Below are 21,658 nucleotides of genomic sequence, written 5' to 3' on the forward strand. Positions count from 1 at the left end.
CCACCAAGAGAGATCAATGGGCTTTCTGAGTCGATCGGACGGCTCAGGTGAATGCCAAGAGATAGGTAAGGAGTAGAGGGACGCCCCATGTAGGCCATGCCAACTTCGTCACGAACAGCGAGCGTGGATCCCGGTCGGACATATCCGATAGCAGCTCCTCAAACCCCATCACTCGAGTCATCAAGGTAACATTACCAAACCCCCACTATTTCTTTATATGAACATTCATTCATCCATGCACGCATTCATTCATTCCATACATCCAAAAGCATCACATATGCAGTTAAATACATCGCAATGCTCCGTGTTGCGTCGCGAAGTGGCAGTTGCCTCATTCAACATGAGCAACGACCGACCGGGGTTCGAAGGCTGGCCCACAAAGGGCTCGAGGCCATCTCACATCAAATAGAGCTAGGGGAGAAAACACAAATGAGCCCCGAGCAGCCCTCCCCTAATCTGCCTTGAAGCAGACATGGTCATCTCAACCTTCTCGTTTGATCCTAACCTCCCACCAAACCCACAGAATCTCCATCGAGGGGAGGCCAGCGGGCTACCTGAGTTGGTCTCCGGAATGACCCAGGCATCTGTCAGGTTACAGGTTAAGGACCAGTGGAGTGCCACATGAGGGCTATGCTGACCCCATCATGAACAATGGACCTAGACTTCACTCGAACCTACCCGTTAGTGAGCTCACCAAGCGCATCACTTGAGCCATTGAGGCAAGCGACGTTAGCTCAGCCCCTCCGGTTGCGAGAAACCACAGACGGGGTAACGCACAAAACTCAATCGACCCCTACCAAGCCCAATGGGGCTCAAGGGCTCAAGGCACCCAAATGCCCCGGTGCGCTCGACGCCTAGATCCACGAGTCTATCTCGCTCGATCCCTCGGTGCACCTGACGCCTGGATCCGCGAGTCTGTCTCGTCCGATCCCTCTGCGTGCCCGATGCCTAGATCCATAACTCTGACTCGCCTGATCCCCCGGCACACCCGATGCCTGGATCCGTGAGTCCATCTCGTTCGATCCCTTGGCCCGACCAGCACTTGGATCCACGACTCTGACTCACTCGATCCCTCATTGCGCATGATGCCTGGATCCACGACTCTAACTCACCCGATCCCTCATCACGCCCGACATCTGGATCCGTGACTCTGTCTCGCCCGATCCCTCAACTATGACCAAATGCCTAGGACCACGCTCCCAGAAATGACAGGTCAGAAGCCAGAAAAGAAGAGACTACGCCCACTACAGTGCACCCACTCATGCCCGCTAAACAAAACCCCCTAGGTGATTCTGCACGAATCACCCGAGGGCTCGTGCGCACCCACTGACGAAACAAAACCTCCCCTGCTGGCAACACGAAAAACCCTGTAGACGATTCTACTCGAATCATTTGGGGGCTTGGGGGCAACACCCATGGGTGCGATCGCGCGTACCCACCGTCAAGACAAAAATCCCCCATACGATTCTACCCGAATCACTCGGGGCTCGGGGGCTCCAGTCGGGTTCATAAACCCGAGGTCCCCCATGGACCGGCTTCCCAACAAAGGCTCGGCCCAGCAGACAATGTTGCGAATGATGTGCAACTCATGGGCCAGCCCAAATACCTAAATGATAGGCCAGAAGGGCAATCCAATCTCTGACCGGATGGCCTGGCCAAGGAGGAATGGCGCCCGCTTCCGACTCGGCCCGCCTCTCCGACCGGAAGGCCTCACTAAGGAGGAACAACACTCACTTCCGACTCTGGCCCACCTCCGGATGGCCTCTCCAACCGGAAGGCCTAGCCAAACACTAGTTCTGACTCCGACAGGGGATGCGCCAAACCCCTGCTTATAGCTCTTCTCCAACTGGCGCAATCAGAGCCGACTGGGACCAACCGACTGGGGACGCCCGCTTGGTGAGGACCAGGAAATAAATGGAGAAAATAAAGTAGGGCACTCAAGTCAACCGCAATACCGAGGACCATACCCTCTACACCTACAGAGCAGTACCAATAGGGCATGTCAGAAGGGTACCCTGCAACCTTCATGGCATGTTAGAACCTAAGCAGTGTTGTGGGCACTGACATTTGCCCTATAGTATTGTGGGAGCCATCAACTCCCATACCAGACAAACGCGGTAAGGCTCCCCCATGTGCCTCTAGGCATCAACAGTATGGCAGGCACCGACATCTGCCATACCAAAAGAAGACGATGCAACCTCCCACATGCGTCTGACAACAACAGTGTTATGGCCGCCTACCATCATCTTGTACCTGACGGCGTGGGCAACAAGACTTAGTAGCATACATACTCTCTCTCTCTCTCACACTTGTAAGGCCATCCCCTTCATCTATAAAAGGGGATGCGCTCTCTCCCAACAAGGGGGCAATGAATTAGTTCACTCACACACCACAATAGAACCACTAGGTGCAAACCTCGAGCACACGCTCGAACACTTAGCACGTAACAGAGCTCCCATCACTCTCGGCCCTTTAGACCAGAGTCCAACTAGACCTCTTGTACCCCCCATCTTTCTCCCTTCCGTTTGTAACCCCACAACAAACTTTGAGCACCTGGGCTCAGGAATAAAGTCACCGACCGACTCAAACTGGACGTAGGGCACATTGCCTGAACCAGTATAAACCCTGTGTCATTGAGTGCTAGGCCACCTCCAATCACAATGTACATCAAAACTATAAATATTTACATGTTGGTCACTTTCTGCACCGACACATGAATTCACTAAAACCAAACTAGAGCTTTCACGCTGCCATGTGCTGGATCACGTTGGGGTTGAGATGTTGTAGCTTGATCTTGTAATAGTGCAGCAGCCCTGAAGAAATTTATGGGTGGGGGTCATGAACCCATGCTCATGGAAGTGGGCTAACGACACCACATAGCCGTTGGGCGGCGATGAAAAATCCTCCTCGCTGGGCAGCAGCCACTCCTCAGCCAAGGTCCATGCATGGAGAAGACTGCGTCGGACAAGGCTTTCCATGCGTTGCAAGGTGATGTCGGAGCGGCACCATGGATCCATTGGAGGTGGGGTGGACAGATGTGGGCTCAACGGCTATGGGGATGCGGAGGTAGGAAACCTAAGTGATTAGCGGCGGCGGTCGTGGCTACGGAGGCAAGGATGCAAGGTATGGAATTCGGGGGGCGAACCCTTTGGTTTTATAGGGGCGATGGGTGCGAGGAAACCAACCACCCACCTAGATCTCCATGCTTGTCACGATCTACCATCACATTTTGCCTCTTTGAATGGGCCATGACCCATCATAGGTAAGGGATACAGAGCTAAAAACTCTACTACGGCCCGTCTAGGCCCAGGAGTTCGAAGGTTGGTCCACCGACGGGTTCGACAACCACTTTGGACGCCTTTTTGAAGTGAGGGGTGGAAAGGGATGGGCCTGCTAGTAGCCAGTACCTAGGCGCACGAGCATCGCAGGCATCCTAGCCCATGTTCGAGTCTCGGCCGGATATGATCCATGGTTTTCTCCTCGAAAGAAAGGCATAAGGCCCTCGAGACCGGTCGAACAGACCCGAGAACTATATGGATTGACCGTCGAGGGTCTGGAGTCGGTCACTAGTTGACCCAAGCTAGATCCACGCGAATAGGATGCTAGGGCCCCACTTAGACTAGCCAGCTAACAACTCACCGAGCACCATGGCTCATCCATAGAGGAAAATCACGGCACGGCTCAGCCCCTCCGGTTGCGGAAACCGTGGACGGGATGACGATCACAAAGATGAGCCAACCCTCGACTGGACCCCCACTACGCACGGGGGCTCGATGAAAGTTGGGCTCGCAAGGAGACCGGACACACGGTCGTAGAACGATAGACACCCGAAGGGATCAAAATCAGGGAAGGACCTTTTTTGACCCACCAAACCTCACGGCTATACCCCTGAGGGGTTCAATCTCGACAAAAGGGAATCACCATCCACAGGTCACGCCGTTAGTGACAAAAGAAGGCCAAGGCCATCTGTAAGGTCTTGATGGCGACTAGAGGGGGGTGAATAGTCATTACTAAATTCTAATCGCGCTGGCTAACCGAAACAAATGCGGAATTAAGACAATCGGTCTAGCCAAGACTACACCCCTCTATCTATGTTCTCTAGCACCTTATAAAGATCCTAATTATGCAACAAAGGTGCCAGGCTAGCTTGAGCTCACCTAACCAATTCTAGAAGCAAGGTCACACAAACCTTATGCCACTAGTACTTCAAGCAACAAGGGAGCTCCTACACATGCTAGTAAGCAAAAGCACAAAGCCACCTAAGCTCACTAGCAATGCTCAATAACAAGGCAACCAATGCCAAATTAGAGACCGCAATTACTTAGTTACACAAACTAAGCAATATGACTAACAAGTTTACACAAACCAAATTAGCCACGCAAGGGAGCTACTTCTATGCTACACAAGCAAGAAGGTAACTAGTAAGCTACACAAGCAAACTAATTGCAAGAGCAACTACACAAGCACAATGTATATGAAAGTAATTACAAGCTTGTGTAACAAGGATGCAAACTAACAGGAAGAACAAAGTTGACACGGTGATTTTTCTCCTGAAGTTCATGTGCTTGCCAACACGCTAGTCCCTGTTGTGTCGACCGGGCCATCTATCCTAAATCCGGTCATCAACTAGGTTATACCTTTGCCTTGCGCAACATCTCCTCCAATGTCAAAGCAACACATGTACCAACACGATCAACAATGATATGATCCACTTCATATCATCACGTGATCATATTGGTTCATCGATCTTGACTTTACTTGCTTTTCACTGTTGCCTTCATCCATCGGCGCCAATTCTTGCTTAAGCTTCACCACCAAGCGGTCCATCGCTCCAAAGCCTCTGACTTGCCCTTCACGCTTGCAACCGGTCCATCAAGCCAAGTCTTATCTTGATCTTCTCCACCTTGATCACATGACTCAATGTCATGTCTCATGTACAATGAGCTCCTTCATCATTACATATGTGAGCTTTGCAACATCTCCAAGCCATTTTCACCTTCATGGCATATGTTGCTCACACACATGTTCCTATGGACTAATCACCTGTGTATCTCACATAAACACAATTAGTCCACCTAGGTTGTCACTCAATTACCAAAACCACACAAGGACCTTTCAATCTCCCCCTTTTTGGTAATTGATGACAACTCTACAAAGATATGGAAATTAAGCTCTTTTGGATTCATGTTGCTTGCCCAAGCAATTTTACCATGTGTAAATGATTTTGGACAAGTACCACAAACTCGAAATGGTAGTATTAGCTCCCCCTACATATGTGCTAGAGTGTTTGAATTAAAGCTTGCACATATGCATAGATTGGAAATGTGGGAGAGTAATTACTATCAAATGATGCTAATGTGTATAGAGTAAACCTTTGAAGTGTGATACCAATCGGAGTTGCACCTTTAAGTTCATCCTTAGCACCATGATTAGCTAGATAACACTTGGAAATAAAAAGCACTAGATACCTTGTGAGATCAACATTAAAAGCAAGGTACTAGCATTACTTGAAAAGCATACCAAGTGTCTAACTATCATCCTATGCATGCTAGTTTTTATTTCATCAATCAAATTCTACAACTTGCATACATCACACAAACATGCATATTGAATTTAAGAACTTATGCAATGCAAGCAAGCACATGAATATGCACATATTAAATGCAATCAATCAAAGTTCATGAGCTTGCTCCCCCTACTTGTGTGCTTCTCTTGTCCAAGATTTTGATCCATCTCCTTTCTTCAATGTTTCTCCCTCTTTGTCCATGTCCATGTCCAACATCTACTTTGTCTCAATCTCTCCCAAAGCTTTCATATCTTATCTCTCCCCCTTTTATAATCTCAAACTCAAAGCTTTCATATCTTTGTACAATCTCTCCCCCTTTGTCATCAATTTTCATAAAAGGTGTGCTTCTCATTGATGCAAAGGTATTCATTTGGGATAGATGGTTGAGGCTTGAATCTTGCATTTTTTATGGACATCACTTGATTGTTGGAATGACACCACTAGTAGATATCACTTGTAACTTGTACCACTTGTATCTTGTGTAGGGCTTCTTGAGATACCACATATAGGATCTTTGATCTTGATATCAATTTGTGTGACACCTCTCCCTATGTGGTAGCATCGGTCATCCATTTGATGCACTTGAGCTCTTATAGGTGAGGGATGCATTCTTCATTTGATGGTCACTTAAAGTTGAGGATCACTTGTGGAACCATCGTCTTGCATGATTGATACCATGTGTAGATGTGATACCATTTGAAAGAATCTTCTAGTATGGAACCACTTGTTGGATTTATCAATAAAAACTATTTCTTGAACCTTTGTTATCTTCATGAGTCACTTGTGAGTTGATCTAGACATCACTTGTGAATTCTTGATGAAATACTTGAGTCTAGATACCACTTGAAACAAACAAACTAGATATCCATTTGCATTGTTGTTTTGTGCTTGTACTCTTATCACTATCATGAGCTTCTATGGTTGACTTGAACTAAATTGATTTACCTAAGCTACCAAGTCCGGTTTGAACCAATGACAAGCTTCTTCACACCACTTTGCAAGGGTTATCTTGCCAATGTTGTACTTGTCACTTGTTGGCAATCCAAATTAAATCAAGTACTTGGGTTTACTTAGCTCATGAATAAATTCATATACTAACCACTAGATCAATTAATCATTCAAGCAATAGTGGTATGCTATGAATGTAAACATTTCATTTGTTATGCATGATCCTATGAAGCATGTACTATATGCACTAACCGCATACTAGTAAGGGATGAAATGATCATGCACATTACAATGATACCTTTGCTATATTAGAGTAGAGGATAGTCACATAGATTCCAATTCATTACTCCAATAGCAATGTGAAGTCTAATTATAAGCTTCGTGAAGACCAATAGATATCATTTTGAATTCCATTCTTCACCCATATGAAATGAATACCACTTATGATCAAGTGCACTTTCTTGTTGTGGTTGGCTTGCTTCATATTTTGATCAATGCTTGCATGAGAGCATCAATGTGAGAGTACCACTTGAAATATCATGATTATCTCTCTTTTGGGTGTTGCTTGCTTTTCTTGATCAACCCTTTTGATTGCTTCAACTAAGCATCTTAGATGTTCCTTGGATCACCACTTCCATGTTAGTCTTCCAAGTACCATACTTGGTTTACCTACACATAGGCGGCAAGCCCCTACACTAGGGAGAAGTAATCTCTCTCCAATAACCATTCTTGATACTCACTTGAAATAAATTTGTTGATTGATCCAAGTGATGGACTTAATTTGATGAGTAAACTTGATTCCTTCTTTAAGTCCTTTTCTTTCTACTTGTTTAAGTCCTTTTCTTTCTATCAAATGATTTCCAATAGTCACTAGAACTTAAACTTCGTCTTGAGTTTGATCTTGATCTTCCAATTTGAGTACCAAATGTGTGCAAAGTATACTCCACAATCAAATAGCCTTGTACTCTTTGTTTGTCATGCTTCTAGATCATCTTAAAACCAAACTTAGATGCCTCAATTACTTATAAACATGTTTCCAATTTGAGGACCTTTCAATAAAAGTGACTCTATATCAATCCAACATTTGTCACTTTTCTGGCAGATTCTGTACCCTTCAAAGAAATAACCATATCTCCCAAAGTATAATTCCAAATACCACGAAATTTGGTGGAGATGTGATTATCTAAGTTACATAGTAGCTGTTAAAATTTGATCTTCATTTGAATTCTAGATTACTATCAGATTTCAATTTTTCCATCACTGCTACATGCTAAAAACTGCTGCACTATAGCTGACAAGATCTACTCCAAAACCGAAGCATTTCTTATCCAATTCTCATGAAATTTGTAAAGAAACTTATACCATAAGTCTAGAGCATGTGTACCAATTTTTATGTCAATCCAAAAAGTTTTGATTACTAAAACATGGGTAAGATCACAGCTAGCTCAGATTTTGTAATATAGGACAGATTTCAACTATTGAGCTATACTTCATCAAATGTGAATCAAACTTGTAACCAACTTATTTGAATACTTTTACAAGACATGAATCCATTTAATCCACTTACTAAATGTCATCTTATGAACTTATCCAACACAAATCAATCCAAACTTGACTACTAATCAATTTATCCATTCAAACATCTTATAGCAAGCAACATTGTATATTTATCCAATTCAATCAACTCATATGCACCTGAAAGCATCTAGGCCCCTAGTTGGATTTCGGTGATTAATATCAATACAAGATTACTATGACTAATGTGTGTTTTGCAGAGACAATTAAGTTAGGTCATGGTAATGGAGATCGATTGGGCAATCGAGGTTGTCATGCTCCTACGATGGAAATCGTTTCGGTTTTTAAAAGGATGGACGACAAGGTTAAGGATAACTAGTTCTAAGTGTCGATTGGAGTTGGAGAGACACTTAGAGTAGTTTAGGACTTTGCTTTTTTTCTTTGGCCGTACTATTAAGGGGGGTATGAACGGGTAGCTTGACCTAGTTGAGTCTAGTGAGTTAGGTGTGGTGCACACTTATTAAAACTAGCTCTAGGTAGCTCCTATGAATGCCTAAGATCCTATGGAGCAAACTTCATTCTCAGATGTTCGAGAGTTGGAAGTGAATGGAGGGTCAAACACTGACCGGACGCTGGCTCCGGTGCGACCGGACGCTGGCCGTAGGGTCCGGTCAGTTCATTTGACCGTGGAGATCTAGTCTGGTGTGACCGGACGCTGAGAGGTCATGTGACCGGACGCTGAGGGCCAGCGTCCGGTCGACTCCAGTAAGGGTCCAGACTTGAGAAAGTGCGACCGGACGCGTCCGGTCTATACTGACCGGACCTTGAGGGTTCAGCGTCCGGTCGAGTCCAGTAAGGTTCCAGTAAGGGTTTTATGCGACCGGACGCGTCCGGTCAGTGCTGACCGGACCCTGCCAGCGTCCGGTCAACTCTTTACTACTGGTTCGCGGGTTGAACTGACCGGAGCATCCGGTCATCACGACCGGAGCGTCCGGTCATCCCGCAGAAGCTCATAACGGTTCGTTTTTCAGGCTGCCTTATAAATAGAAGCTTCACTCGTGAGTGGAGTAACTTTTGCTCATTCCAATAGCTGAGAAACACGTTTGTGAGTGCCAAGAAGAGCAAGGTCCTAGTGAGGTGTTTGTGATTTGAGAATCCAAGAGAGTAGCCTCACTAGCAAATCAAGAGTAGCAAAGTGTGCATCCATCTTCTCATTAGGCTTCGCGTGGTCAAGTGAGAGTTCGTGCTTGTTACTCTTGGTGATCGCCATCACCTAGACGGCTTGGTGGTGATTGGGAGTTTGGTGTTCACCCGGCGGAGTTTGTGGGTGACCCAACTCAAGTTGTGAGCGGCTTTGGGTGATTCGCCGCGACGGAGTGTCGAAGAATCAACCCGTAGAGAGCACTTGATCCTTGCGCGGATCAAGGGGGAGCTACACCCTTGCGCGGGTGCTCCAACGAGGACTAGTGGGGAGTGGCGACTCTCCGATACCTCGGCAAAACATCGCCGTGTTTCTTTCTCTCTCTATTTACTTTGAGCACTTACTTTGAGTATTTACTTTGAGCAATTCAATACTTATTTTACATCCATAGAATTGCTTGCTAGAGTAAGTTTGGAACACAGGTTGCGAGGTTGTTGTGCATTAGTTTGATATAAACACTTTTCTAGGCACAAGGGGTTAATTGGGCTATCCGTAGGATTTGATTATTGCAAGAGAATTTAGAATTAGCCCAATTCACCCCCCCCCTCTTGGGCATCTTGATCCTTTCAATTGGTATTAGAGCCTCGTGCTCACGTTTTTAAGCTTAATCGCTTAGAGCAAGATGTCTCACGGGGATGGACCTCCTCCTATCTTTGAGGGAGATGATTTTCCATATTGGAAAATCCGCATGGAGGCATACTTAGAAGCTCTAGATGTTGGAATTCTTAGAGCCGCCTCTCAAGGGTTCCCAGCACCTAGGAATGCCGCACAACTTCAAGGCGATGAAGTGAATTATGAAAAATGGAATGCAAAGGCTCGCAACACCATCTTTAGAGGCCTTTGCAAAGATGTGTTCAATCGTGTAAGGAACCACAAAGACGCCCATGCACTATGGTCGGACGTTTGTGCGCTCCATGAGGGAACCAAGAGTGAGCGTGAGGAACGCTATCATCTTGTGATTAAAAAGCTAAATTCTTTTGAGATGTTTCCCAAAGAAAGTGCTAATGAGATGTATTCTCGATTAAATGTTCTTGTAGAGGAAGTCAATGGGCTTAGACTTACTCAAATGTCACCATCCGACGTTGTGAGAAAAATCTTGAGTGTCCTCCCCATTGATAAATATGGGCACATTGTGACCGTGCTACATCAAGGTGATCTTTCCGCCGCTACACCGACACAAATCTTGGGAAAGATCAATGCTCATGAGATGTACATGCACATCACACCACAAGATGGCTCATCCTCTACAAAGAAGAAAGAGAAGGACTTAGCATTCAAAGCTAGCCAAGACAAGGGCAAAGCAAGACTTGAGTATGAGAGCTCAAGTGATGAAGATGATGAAGAAAGCCTTGCCCTCATGGTGAAGAAGACCACCAAGATGCTAAAAAGGCTAAATAAGAGTGGCATCAAGTTTGATGGCAAGAAGAAGAAGTTCTTCACTAGCTCAAGAAGAAAGCCAATCTCCGAGATGGATTGCTACAATTGTGGCGAACTTGGCCACCTAGCTCATCAATGCACAAAGCCCAAGAAAGACAAGTTCAAGAACAAGGGCAAGAAAGATGAGTCAAGCGATGAAGATGAAAAGAAAAAGAACAAGCCATACAAGAAGAGAGATGGCAAAAAGAGGGACTTCTATAAGAAGAAGAAGAGTGGCAAGGCCTACATTGTCGGTGATTGGCTCACGGACATTGATTCATCAAGTGGATCATCCGATGATGATAGTGACGATGAAAAGGTGGCCGCCATTGCAATTGATCTTGCATCCTTCACCGCCACCATCGCCATCATCCTCTACACACCTATGCCTTATGGCCAAAGGTGAACGCAAGGTAACTAAGAGTGATGATAGTAGTGATGATGAACATGCTAGTGATGATGATAGTGATAGCGATGATGATGACTCACCTACATATGATGATCTTGTCAAAATACTAAGAAAATATACTAAGATCATTAGAAAGAGTAGAGCTACAAATGAAAAACTTGATGCTAAAAATGATTCACTCTTAGCTAAGTGTGATACATTAGAAAAGGCCAATGATGAGCTCAAAGAAACAAATGATTCTATATCATCCAAACTCAAGGAGCTCAAATCTTCTAAGAAAGAGCTTAAAGATAAAAATGATAAACTTGAGTGGGTGCACAATGAGCTTATCACTAGTCACAATAAGCTAAAAGATGAATATACAACTCTAAAGATCAATTATGATACCCTTATTATTGCACAAGAATTCTTACCAAATGAGCCACATGATGCTACTAACCATGTTGTTAAGATTGATATAGCTACCTCATGTGATGATTTAATTGATGAAAGCATTGAGCATGGATCTAGTAGCAAGGGCAAGCAAGTGGTTGAGTGCAATGACTATGATGAGTATGTCAAGCTCAAGAGTGACAATGAGAAGCTCATGAAAGATCTTGAAGAGATGAAAAGTCACAACACCATTGTGCTAGAAAATCTTGATCATGACAAAGAGGTGATCCTTGAGAATGAGAAGCTAAAAGAAGAAATCAAGAAACTCAAGGAGGAGAAGAACAATGATATTCTCAAGGAAGAGAACAAGAAGCTCAAGATGGAGAAAGAGCATCTCAAGGATGGGATTGAGCAAGTTTGCTAGAGGCAAGCATCTCCAAAGTGAGCTACTCATGAATACCGTCATGAAGATGGATAGAAGTGGCATTGGATATATGGCAAGTGTAGAGAAGAAGAAGGCTCAAGCTCAACACCAACAATCAAAGCCAAAGCCAAAGCCAAAGAGATGTTTTGAGTGTGGACAAGAAGGCCACTTTTGCTCATGAGTGTCAAACTCCACCACCACAACCCTTGCCCAAGCATGCTAGACCCTTTGCTTTCAATGCTCACTACATGCTTAGAAAAGATTCGAGTGGAAAGATGAAAGTCATGTTCTTAGGTCCCCCCAACAAGAGTAGGCCTAAGAAAATTTGGGTGGCTAAGTCACTTGTTGAGAAGGTGAAGGGCCCTCAACAAGCTTGGATCCCTAAAGCTTGAATCTCTTGTGTGTAGGTGAACTACAAGACCGGTGGAAGTCATTGGGTTATTGATAGTGGTTGCACTCAACATATGACCGGTGATCCTCGTATGTTCACCTCACTAGATGAAGAGGTAGATGGACAAGAGAAAATAACATTTGGAGATAATTCAAAGGGCAAGGTTAAAGGATTGGGCAAAGTGGCAATATCAAATGATCATTCCATCTCCAATGTGCTCTATGTTGCTTCATTGAGCTTCAACTTGCTATCCGTTGGGCAATTGTGTGATCTTGGCTTTCAATGCTTATTCACCGAGAAGGAGGTTGTTGTATCCAAGGTAGATGACAATCAAGTGATATTCAATGGATTTAGATACAACAACTTATATCTAGTTGACTTCACCTCCGAAGATGCAAACTTGAAGACTTGCCTATTCACCAAAACAACACTTGGGTGGCTATGGCATAGAAGACTTGCTCATGTTGGGATGAGCTCACTCAAGAAGCTTATGAAGAATGATTTGGTGAGAGGGTTGAAGGATGTGAAGTTTGAGAAGGACAAGCTTTGTAGTGCATGTCAAGCCGGCAAGCAAGTTGCAAACACTCATCCAACCAAAGCTTTCATGTCAACCACAAGAGTGCTAGAACTCCTACACATGGATTTATTTGGACCAACAACATACAAGAGTTTGGGAGGAAATCTCTATTGTCTTGTGATTGTGGATGACTATTCAAGATATACATGGGTGTTCTTCCTTCATGACAAATCCGAAGTTGCATCTTGTTTCAAGAAGTTTGCCAAGAGAGCTCAAAATGAATTTGAAGTGAAGCTCAAGAAGATAAGAAGTGACAATGGCAAAGAGTTTGACAACACAAACATAGAAGCTTATTGTGATGAAGTTGGAATCAAACATGAAGTCTCCGCAACCTATACTCCTCAACAAAATGGTGTAGTTGAGAGGAAGAACCGGACTTTGATCACTCTTGCAAGGACAATGCTAGATGAGTACAACACCCCCGAAGCTCTATGGGCGGAAGCAATCAACACCGCATGTTATGCATCCAACCGCCTATTTCTTCAAAAGTTCCTTGTCAAGACACCATATGAGTTGCTCAATGGGAAGAAGCCGGACGTCTCCTTCTTTAGGGTGTTTGGTTGCAAGTGCTACATCTACAAGAAGCGGCAACACCTAGGGAAGTTTCAAAGACGTTGTGATATAGGTTTTCTTGTTGGTTACTCATTGAAGTCCAAAGCATATAGAGTATTTAATCATGCCACCGGCTTGGTTGAAGAAACATATGATGTGGAATTTGATGAATCTAACGGCTCCCAAGGAGCACATGAGAATCTTGATGATGTAGGTGATGAACCATTGAGGGAGGCTATGAAGAATATTCCGGTGGGAGACATCAAGCCAAAAGATGATGAAGATGATGTACAAGTCATTAACCAACCTTCTTCATCAAATGTACCACAAGATGGTGAAAAAGTTGGGAGAGTAGAAAATGAAGATACTCATATCTCCCATGAGCAAATGGTGGTACAAGCACAAGATGTTGATGCTCCACAACCTCCTCCTCAAGTGGTCAATAGAAGAAATACACCTCTCCTACAAGATCATCCACAAGATCTCATCATAGGGAGTCCAACAAAGGGGGTGATGACTCGATCTCAAAAACTTACCTCATTTATTGCTCATCACTCTTTTGTCTCTTGCTATGAGCCTACCAAGGTAGAAGAAGCTCTTAAAGATCCGGATTGGATCAATGCCATGCATGAAGAGTTGAACAACTTCACTCGCAATGAAGTTTGGAATCTTGAAGAGCGACCAAAAGGTGCAAGAGTCATTGGAACGAAGTGGGTGTTCCGCAACAAGCAAGATGATCAAGGTGTTGTTGTGAGGAACAAGGCAAGACTAGTTGCAAAGGGGTTCTCTCAAGTTGAAGGTTTAGATTTTGGAGAAACCTTTGCACCGGTTGCAAGATTAGAAGCCATCCGTATCCTTCTTGCATATGCATCACATCATGAAATGAAACTATATCAAATGGATGTGAAAAGTGCATTCTTAAATGGCTTTATTAATGAACTAGTCTATGTTGATCAACCTCCCGGGTTTGAAGACCCTAGATATCCTAATCATGTTTATAGGTTGTCCAAGGCACTATATGGGCTTAAGCAAGCCCCAAGAGCTTGGTATGAGCGCCTTCGGGATTTCCTTATTGAGAAGGGCTTCACCATTGGGAAGGTCGACACCACACTATTCACCAAGAAGCTTGATGGGCATATCTTCATTTGTCAAGTATATGTTGATGATATCATCTTTGGATCATCAAATGAAGACTCATGCAAAGAATTTGGTGAATTGATGTCTAAGGAGTTCGAGATGTCAATGATTGGTGAGCTTACATTCTTTCTTGGTTTTCAAGTCAAGCAAATGAAAGAAGGCATCTTCATCTCTCAAGAGAAATACACAAAAGATCTTCTCAAGAGATTCAAGATGGATGAATGTAAGCCAATCAAGACCCCAATGCCTACCAATGGACATCTCGACCTAGATGAGGGAGGTAACTCGGTTGATCAAACTCTCTACCGTTCTATGATTGGTAGCTTGTTATATTTAACCGCATCTAGGCCCGACATCATGTTTAGTGTGTGTATGTGTGCTAGATTTCAAGCTAGTCCTAAGGAAACACATTTAATTGCCAGTAAAAAGAATCCTTAGGTATCTTAAGCACACACCAAGCATTGGCCTTTGGTATCCCAAAGGAGCTTTATTTGAATTAATTGGCTATTCCGATTCGGACTACGCCGGATGCAAAGTTGATAGAAAGAGCACATCCGGAGGGTGCCATTTGCTTGGTAGATCACTTGTGTCTTGGTCCTCCAAGAAACAAAATAGTGTGGCTTTGTCCACCGCCGAAGCGGAATACATTGCCGCGGGTGCTTGTTGTGCACAAATATTATACATGAAACAAACTTTACTAGACTATGGAGTAGTTCTAGAGAAAGTACCTCTTTTGTGCGACAATGAAAGTGCGGTAAAACTTGCAAATAATCCGGTTCAACACTCTCGCACCAAGCATATAGATATCCGCCATCACTTTCTAAGAGATCATGTAGCTAAAAATGATATATCACTAGAAGGTGTAAGATCCGAAGATCAATTAGCGGATATCTTCACTAAACCGCTAGATGAGGCTACATTTTGTAGATTGCGGAATGAGCTCAATGTACTTGATTTTAGTAACTTCACTAAAAATTGAGCTTGTGTTGTCCCTTGCATTCATTGTAATATACAACATGTTTAATTTGTGGCAATGCATATAGGGCTTGTCTAACATGGTTAAGATAACCGCCGAAAAGCGTGTGAAGAAGCTTAACCTTGGATCAAACTTGACAAGCAACTAGATTTACTTACAAGTATTACATATGCATGAATGTTGTTTTGTCGTTTTGTTCCATTTGCCCTCTTGTTGCCTATTTTCTTAAAAAGAATTATAGCCTAAGGCAAAATATTTTGAAAAATATGAGGGTTTGAGAGAGGTCACTCACATCAGTCCCAATTGGTGTTTATTTGGATCTTATTCAAGTTGGGACTTGATTGGGAACAGGCAGCGCGAAGGAAGTTTGAAGATTTGCTGGAAAAGGTGCACCGGACGCTGCACCGGACGCTGCTGTCCAGCGTCCGGTCAGTTCACAGGAGGTGAACTGCTGATGAAGGAGTGACCGGACGCTGCGTCTGTGCGTCCGGTCAGGAAGGGTTCCGCGTCTGGTCGATAAAGGAAGGACAAGCAGTACTGACCGGACCCTGCCTGCGTCCGGTCATGGACCACCAGACGCGTCCGGTCCCGATTCCAGGGGATTTGGACCTCTCTGGAATCGACCGGACGCTGGGTGGCAGCGTCCGGTCGCTACCACCGGAGCGTCCGGTCAGTGGATCTCGCGCGACTTCAGGAGTCTTTTCGGTTTCCTTTTTTTTCTGTTGCGTTTGGGGGATTATTTAACCGGGCCTTCGTTGTTCCTCTTCCTTAACCTAACCAGCGCCGTCATATGCCCTAGCCCGAGCCGCCGCCGCCGCTCACCGCCGTAGCCTTGCCCGCGCCAGTGCTCTGCACCGGCCACCTTCGCACCCTCGCTCGCCAGCCGTGCGCCTCCGTGCCCCTGCCTCACCGCACCACCGCAGCTCGCAAGCCACCGAGCCTCACCCGCGCCAGCTCATCTCGTAGCGCCGCCGAGCTCTAGCCCTACCGCGCCTCTGCTGCACCGCGCTGGCCACCTCGCGCCCTAGCTCGCCGCTCCGCCATTGCCAAGACTGCCGGTCATCTCGTCGAAGTGCCCTAGCCCTACCATCCCCTTGATTGGTAAGGCAAGTTTTATTTTTTCAATGACCTAGATCAAATTCTAAATGCACTGATTCCCCATTGCATTCAGGACGTTTGACCTAACCCTAGCCGGTTCCAAGATTCCCCGCGTGACATCTTATCTCTTCTCGGATCGCTGATCGTCAGGTAGAAAGCCACTCGATTCAAGTTCGCATCTACATTGCTTTCTCTATTAGGATTTCGCATCTATTAGACATATGGTATTTATTTGTATATCCATCTATTCTATCGTGCAGCGGGTCGGTTCCGTTGTGTTTCGTCTGGCAGTTGGCAGTCAACTCGGAGCCAAGCTCGCGAGTAAGGATCGAGGCCAAGCCTCGAAAGCGGCAGTTTGACAGTTGATCTTCATCAGCGGCAGTTCACCATCTTGTCTGTTCAGATGGCTCGCACCAAGAACGTTGGTGGTGGCCCAGGTGATGATGATCGGAGGCCCCCGCCTCGCCAGCCAGCCGGATCGAAGGGCAAGTCAACCAAGCAGGTGACATCCAAGAAGCGGAAGTACCCCGACGCAGAGACAGCGAGAGCAGCAGCTGTTGCAGAGGCTGCAGAGCGTGCCGAGAGAGGTGGTGCCCGCAGAGGAGTTGTCATTGCAGATCAGCCGGTTTCACCAGCACTGAGAGCTGCGATTGAGGATGTTGAGCGTCGTCATGGTAGTCCAGCTGGGACTGCCACGTTTGCAGGACGACGGGTTGCCATTGAGGAGGGTCCGTCAGCACAGCAGCAGCCCCCACTAGCAGAGCCTCAGCCAGCCCAGGAGACTCAGGAGAGTCAGGAGACCGAGCCGGCACCTCAGCTACGCTGCTCGAGTCATACTAGTGCTGCAGTTCCACCGAGGCCAGTTACACAGCGCAGGGGTTCTCGCCCTCCACCCAGACCACAGGGTCCGCCTCCAGTGGTACACCTCGACTTGAGGGCCGCTACAGCCAGGCAGGTTCAGCAGCTGCGTTTTGTTGAGTTTGAGATTTGGTTTCCTCCGAGGAGGGATGAGAGAGCAGCTGAGGGGTTCTACACGCCACTGCAGGAGGATTTCTACAATGCATATCTTAACAGTGGGGCAGTGTTCAGATCTCAGAGGGTCTGTCAGATAGAGTCTATTGTGGCAGCAGCGGGAGAGAGCATTCGGCAATACTTGTCATATTTGCCAGGACTGACAGATTTGATTGGACGGACGGGCATATATGTACCATCTTGGGTCCGTCAGTTTTATGCCTCACTCTACATCGATCCGCATCATAGATTCATTCACTTTGCTTTCAAAGGCAAAGACTACAGAGTGACGAGTGGCAGGGTCAGAGAGATACTGAGGCTACAGGAGCAGCCTGTCAAGATGCATGAGGTCTGTTATGGACAGTCAGGAGCCTCCCAGGCGTCCTCATGGAGGGTTGGTGCCCCCTACAGATTTAGTGCGGCATTGCTTCAAGGAGCCGTTTGGAGAGGGGTCGAGCAGGAACCCCAGTGACTTGACTCCTACAGCGAGGATACTAGAGGCCATCATCAGGAGGACACTGCTTCCCAGGTTGGGATACAGGGAGGGCCTGACTCGCTTACAGCTCTGGCTTCTCAATGCCATCATGCAGATGACAGTATTTGACATCTGGGACCTCCTTCTTTCAGAGATGGAGGATACTATAGCTGAGGGATTCAAGGGTCGCAGGCAGCTTCCCTATGCTCACTGGATCACGTTCCTCATCCGCAGAGTTGTGCTTGATAAGCCCCCTGGTATGATGGATGAGTATACAGGTGCCACTACAGAGTTCCCAGCCTACAACCTGTCACAGAGGATCAGACACACCACTCCTCAGGCACCCAGACAGCCTAGCCGTCGTCCCGACGTGCCAGAGTCCGCAGCTCAGTAGGATAGATCATCAGAGGGATTGCAGCCACTGAGGAGGAGGAGCTAGAGGCACAGCAGGAGGTGAGCGAGTACAGTGACAGCTCTGACGAAGACTACCAGCCTATATCTCAGATGCCTCCACGCAGACATGATGCAGAGGCCGGTAGCTCCAGTTCTGCTCCACCTACTCCACAGACAGACCCCGCTCTCATTGCCATTCTTGAGCAGATGCAGCAGGATCAGACACGACAGGCACAGGAGACAGCTGCCAACTTCGCACAGTTTCAGGCTCATCAGGACGAGTTTCAGCGGCAGCAGCAGCTCCTTCAGCACCAGTAGTTACTTATGCAGCAGCAGCTCATGGGATTCATGCAGCATGTAGTGACAGCTATTGGGGTCCCACTGCCACAGCCTTCGCCCCAGCTTGCACAGCCTCCCACCACTTCGACGACTCCAGCAGTACAGCCCAGTGGGCTCTAGAGTCAGGGACAGCCTCCAGCTCAGTTTGCTTCACCGCCCATATAGGTGTCCCAATGGTTAGCCTCACCTGTGGTAGCCCCGCAGTTCACTCCACTTCAGACGGGCTTCACACCAGAGCAGTCTTCGTCGCTATTCGTGCCTGAGACGTCAGTCTCCAGGAGTCTTGGAGCATCCTTCAGCGAGTTGACCGGCATGCCTACTCCGCCTCATATGCATACCGCCGGTCCATCTACAGTAGATCCAGTCGCAGTGACTACTCAGAGGCTCCCCTCGTCTGTCGCCTCGTCCGATCCTACGACAGACATACTTGCAGCTTCACAGGCAGCACCAGCCCCAGCTCAGACCCAGACCGCTTCAGCGACACTTCCTGCCACAGAGGGTCAGTCAGTTCAGAGCTCAGGGTCAGATGATGATGGTGCCCAGTTCCAGCTTGCCCCACGTTCTTCAGCGCCCGGCTCGTCCGCTGCAGCCCCGCCCTAGGTTTTGGTGTTTGACGCCAAAGGGGGAGAGGGTGTACGAGTATGTAGTCTTAGGGGGAGCTACATTTAGGGGGAGCTAGTTATATAGTATTAGCTTATTATATACATTTGGAGTTTAATTTGTGTGATACACTATTACTTATGCATTCGTGTGTCTACTTTCCTGCATACTATTATATATATGTGATAGTGCTATCTACGTGGTTGTGATATTTGACATGTGTGACTTCTACTTTGCTTTATCTATATGTCATATCACTTGTGTAATGCTCATTTGCTTTTGCTTCCGCGTTTATACTTCGAAGCAAATGAGCTTTGTTATTTGTACTCATGCTTAATTCATATCCTTTGAGTACATTGTGTTGGCTTGGGTCATATAAGCTTGACTAACTCTTTTGTTCTTATTGACAAAAGCTTATATGAATCAAGCCCGTCAAAAACCTCACTCCATAACATACTCGAGGTGGTATTGTCATCAATCACCAAAAAGGGGGAGATTGAAAGCATCTAGGCCCCTAGTTGGATTTCGGTGATTAATGTCAATACAAGATTACTATGACTAACGTGTGTTTTGCAGAGGACAATTAAGTTAGGTCATGGTAATGGAGATCGATTGGGCAATCGAGGTTGTCATGCCCCTACGATAGAAATCAGTTTCGGTTTTAAAAGGATGGACGACAAGGTTAAGGATAACTAGTTCTAAGTGTCGATTGGAGTTGGAGAGACACTTAGAGTAGTTTAGGACTTTGCTTTTTTCCTTTGGCCGTACTATTAAGGGGGGTATGAACGGGTAGCTTGACCTAGTTGAGTCTAGTGAGTTAGGTGTGGTGCACACTTGTTAAAACTAGCTCTAGGTAGCTCCTATGAATGCCTAAGATCCTATGGAGCAAACTTCATTCTCAGATGTTCGAGAGTTGGAAGTGAATGGAGGGTCAAACACTGACCGGACGCTGGCTCCGGTGCGACCGGACGCTGGCCGCAGGGTCCGGTCAGTTCATTTGACCGTGGAGATCTAGTCTGGTGTGACCGGACGCTGAGAGGTCATGTGACCGGACGCTGAGGGCCAGCGTCCGGTCGACTCCAGTAAGGGTCCAGACTTGAGAAAGTGCGACCGGACTGCGTCCGGTCTATACTGACCGGACCCTGAGGGTTCAGCGTCCGGTCGAGTCCAGTAAGGTTCCAGTAAGGGTTTTATGCGACCGGACGCGTCCGGTCAGTGCTGACCAGACCCTACCAGCGTCCGGTCAACTCTTTACTACTGGTTCGCGGGTTGAACTGACCGGAGCGTCCGGTCATCACGACCGGAGCGTCCGGTCATCCCGCAGAAGCTCATAACGGTTCGTTTTTCAGGCTGCCTTATAAATAGAAGCTTCACTCGTGAGTGGAGTAACTTTTGCTCATTCCAACAGCTGAGAAACACGTTTGTGAGTGCCAAGAAGAGCAAGGTCCTAGTGAGGTGTTTGTGATTTGAGAATCCAAGAGAGTAGCCTCACTAGCAAATCAAGAGTAGCAAAGTGTGCATCCATCTTCTCATTAGGCTTCGCGTGGTCAAGTGAGAGTTCGTGCTTGTTACTCTTAGGTGATCGCCATCACCTAGATGGCTTGGTGGTGATTGGGAGTTTGGTGTTCACCCGGCGGAGTTTGTGGGTGACCCAACTCAAGTTGTGAGCGGCTTTGGGTGATTCGCCGCGACGGAGTGTTGAAGAATCAACCCGTAGAGAGCACTTGATCCTTCCGCGGATCAAGGGGGAGCTACACCCTTGCGCGGGTGCTCCAACGAGGACTAGTGGGGAGTGGCGACTCTCCGATACCTCGGCAAAACATCGCCGTGTTTCTTTCTCTCTCTATTTACTTTGAGCACTTACTTTGAGTATTTACTTTGAGCAATTCAATACTTATTTTACATCCATAGAATTGCTTGCTAGAGTAAGTTTGGAACACAGGTTGCGAGGTTGTTGTGCATTAGTTTGATATAAACACTTTTCTAGGCACAAGGGGTTAATTGGGCTATCCGTAGGATTTGATTATTGCAAGAGAATTTAGAATTAGCCCAATTCACCCCCCCCTCTTGGGCATCTTGATCCTTTCAGCACCCAAATGAATTGATCAACAAGGGATATACCTAGGTTAGCTCATGATCATCCAACTAGCAAGTTTCAACTCAAATTCTTGCAAGGCATCAAATGTTTCCAATGAATCACCACAACTTGAATATGACACGTGTATGTTGTAGCACTTTTGTATATCGGACGCATCTGG

At 46.3% G+C, this 21,658-nt stretch overlaps 1 protein-coding gene across 1 annotated transcript in view; it reads left to right on the forward strand.

Annotated features, from left to right (window-relative positions):
* Positions 1 to 472: 472 nt before the first annotated feature.
* LOC136454437 (sugar transporter ERD6-like 5) overlaps positions 473 to 21,658 on the forward strand; it is a 37,568-nt gene continuing 16,382 nt past the window's right edge. Inside the window, exon 1 of the mRNA XM_066454863.1 lies at positions 473 to 598. Within this exon, the coding sequence (XP_066310960.1) occupies positions 473 to 598 (126 nt within the window). The remainder of the gene's footprint in view (positions 599 to 21,658) is intronic.

The sequence above is a fragment of the Miscanthus floridulus genome, chromosome 5 (assembly GCF_019320115.1).
Source record: "Miscanthus floridulus cultivar M001 chromosome 5, ASM1932011v1, whole genome shotgun sequence".
In the NCBI taxonomy this organism is placed as follows: Eukaryota; Viridiplantae; Streptophyta; class Magnoliopsida; order Poales; family Poaceae; genus Miscanthus; species Miscanthus floridulus.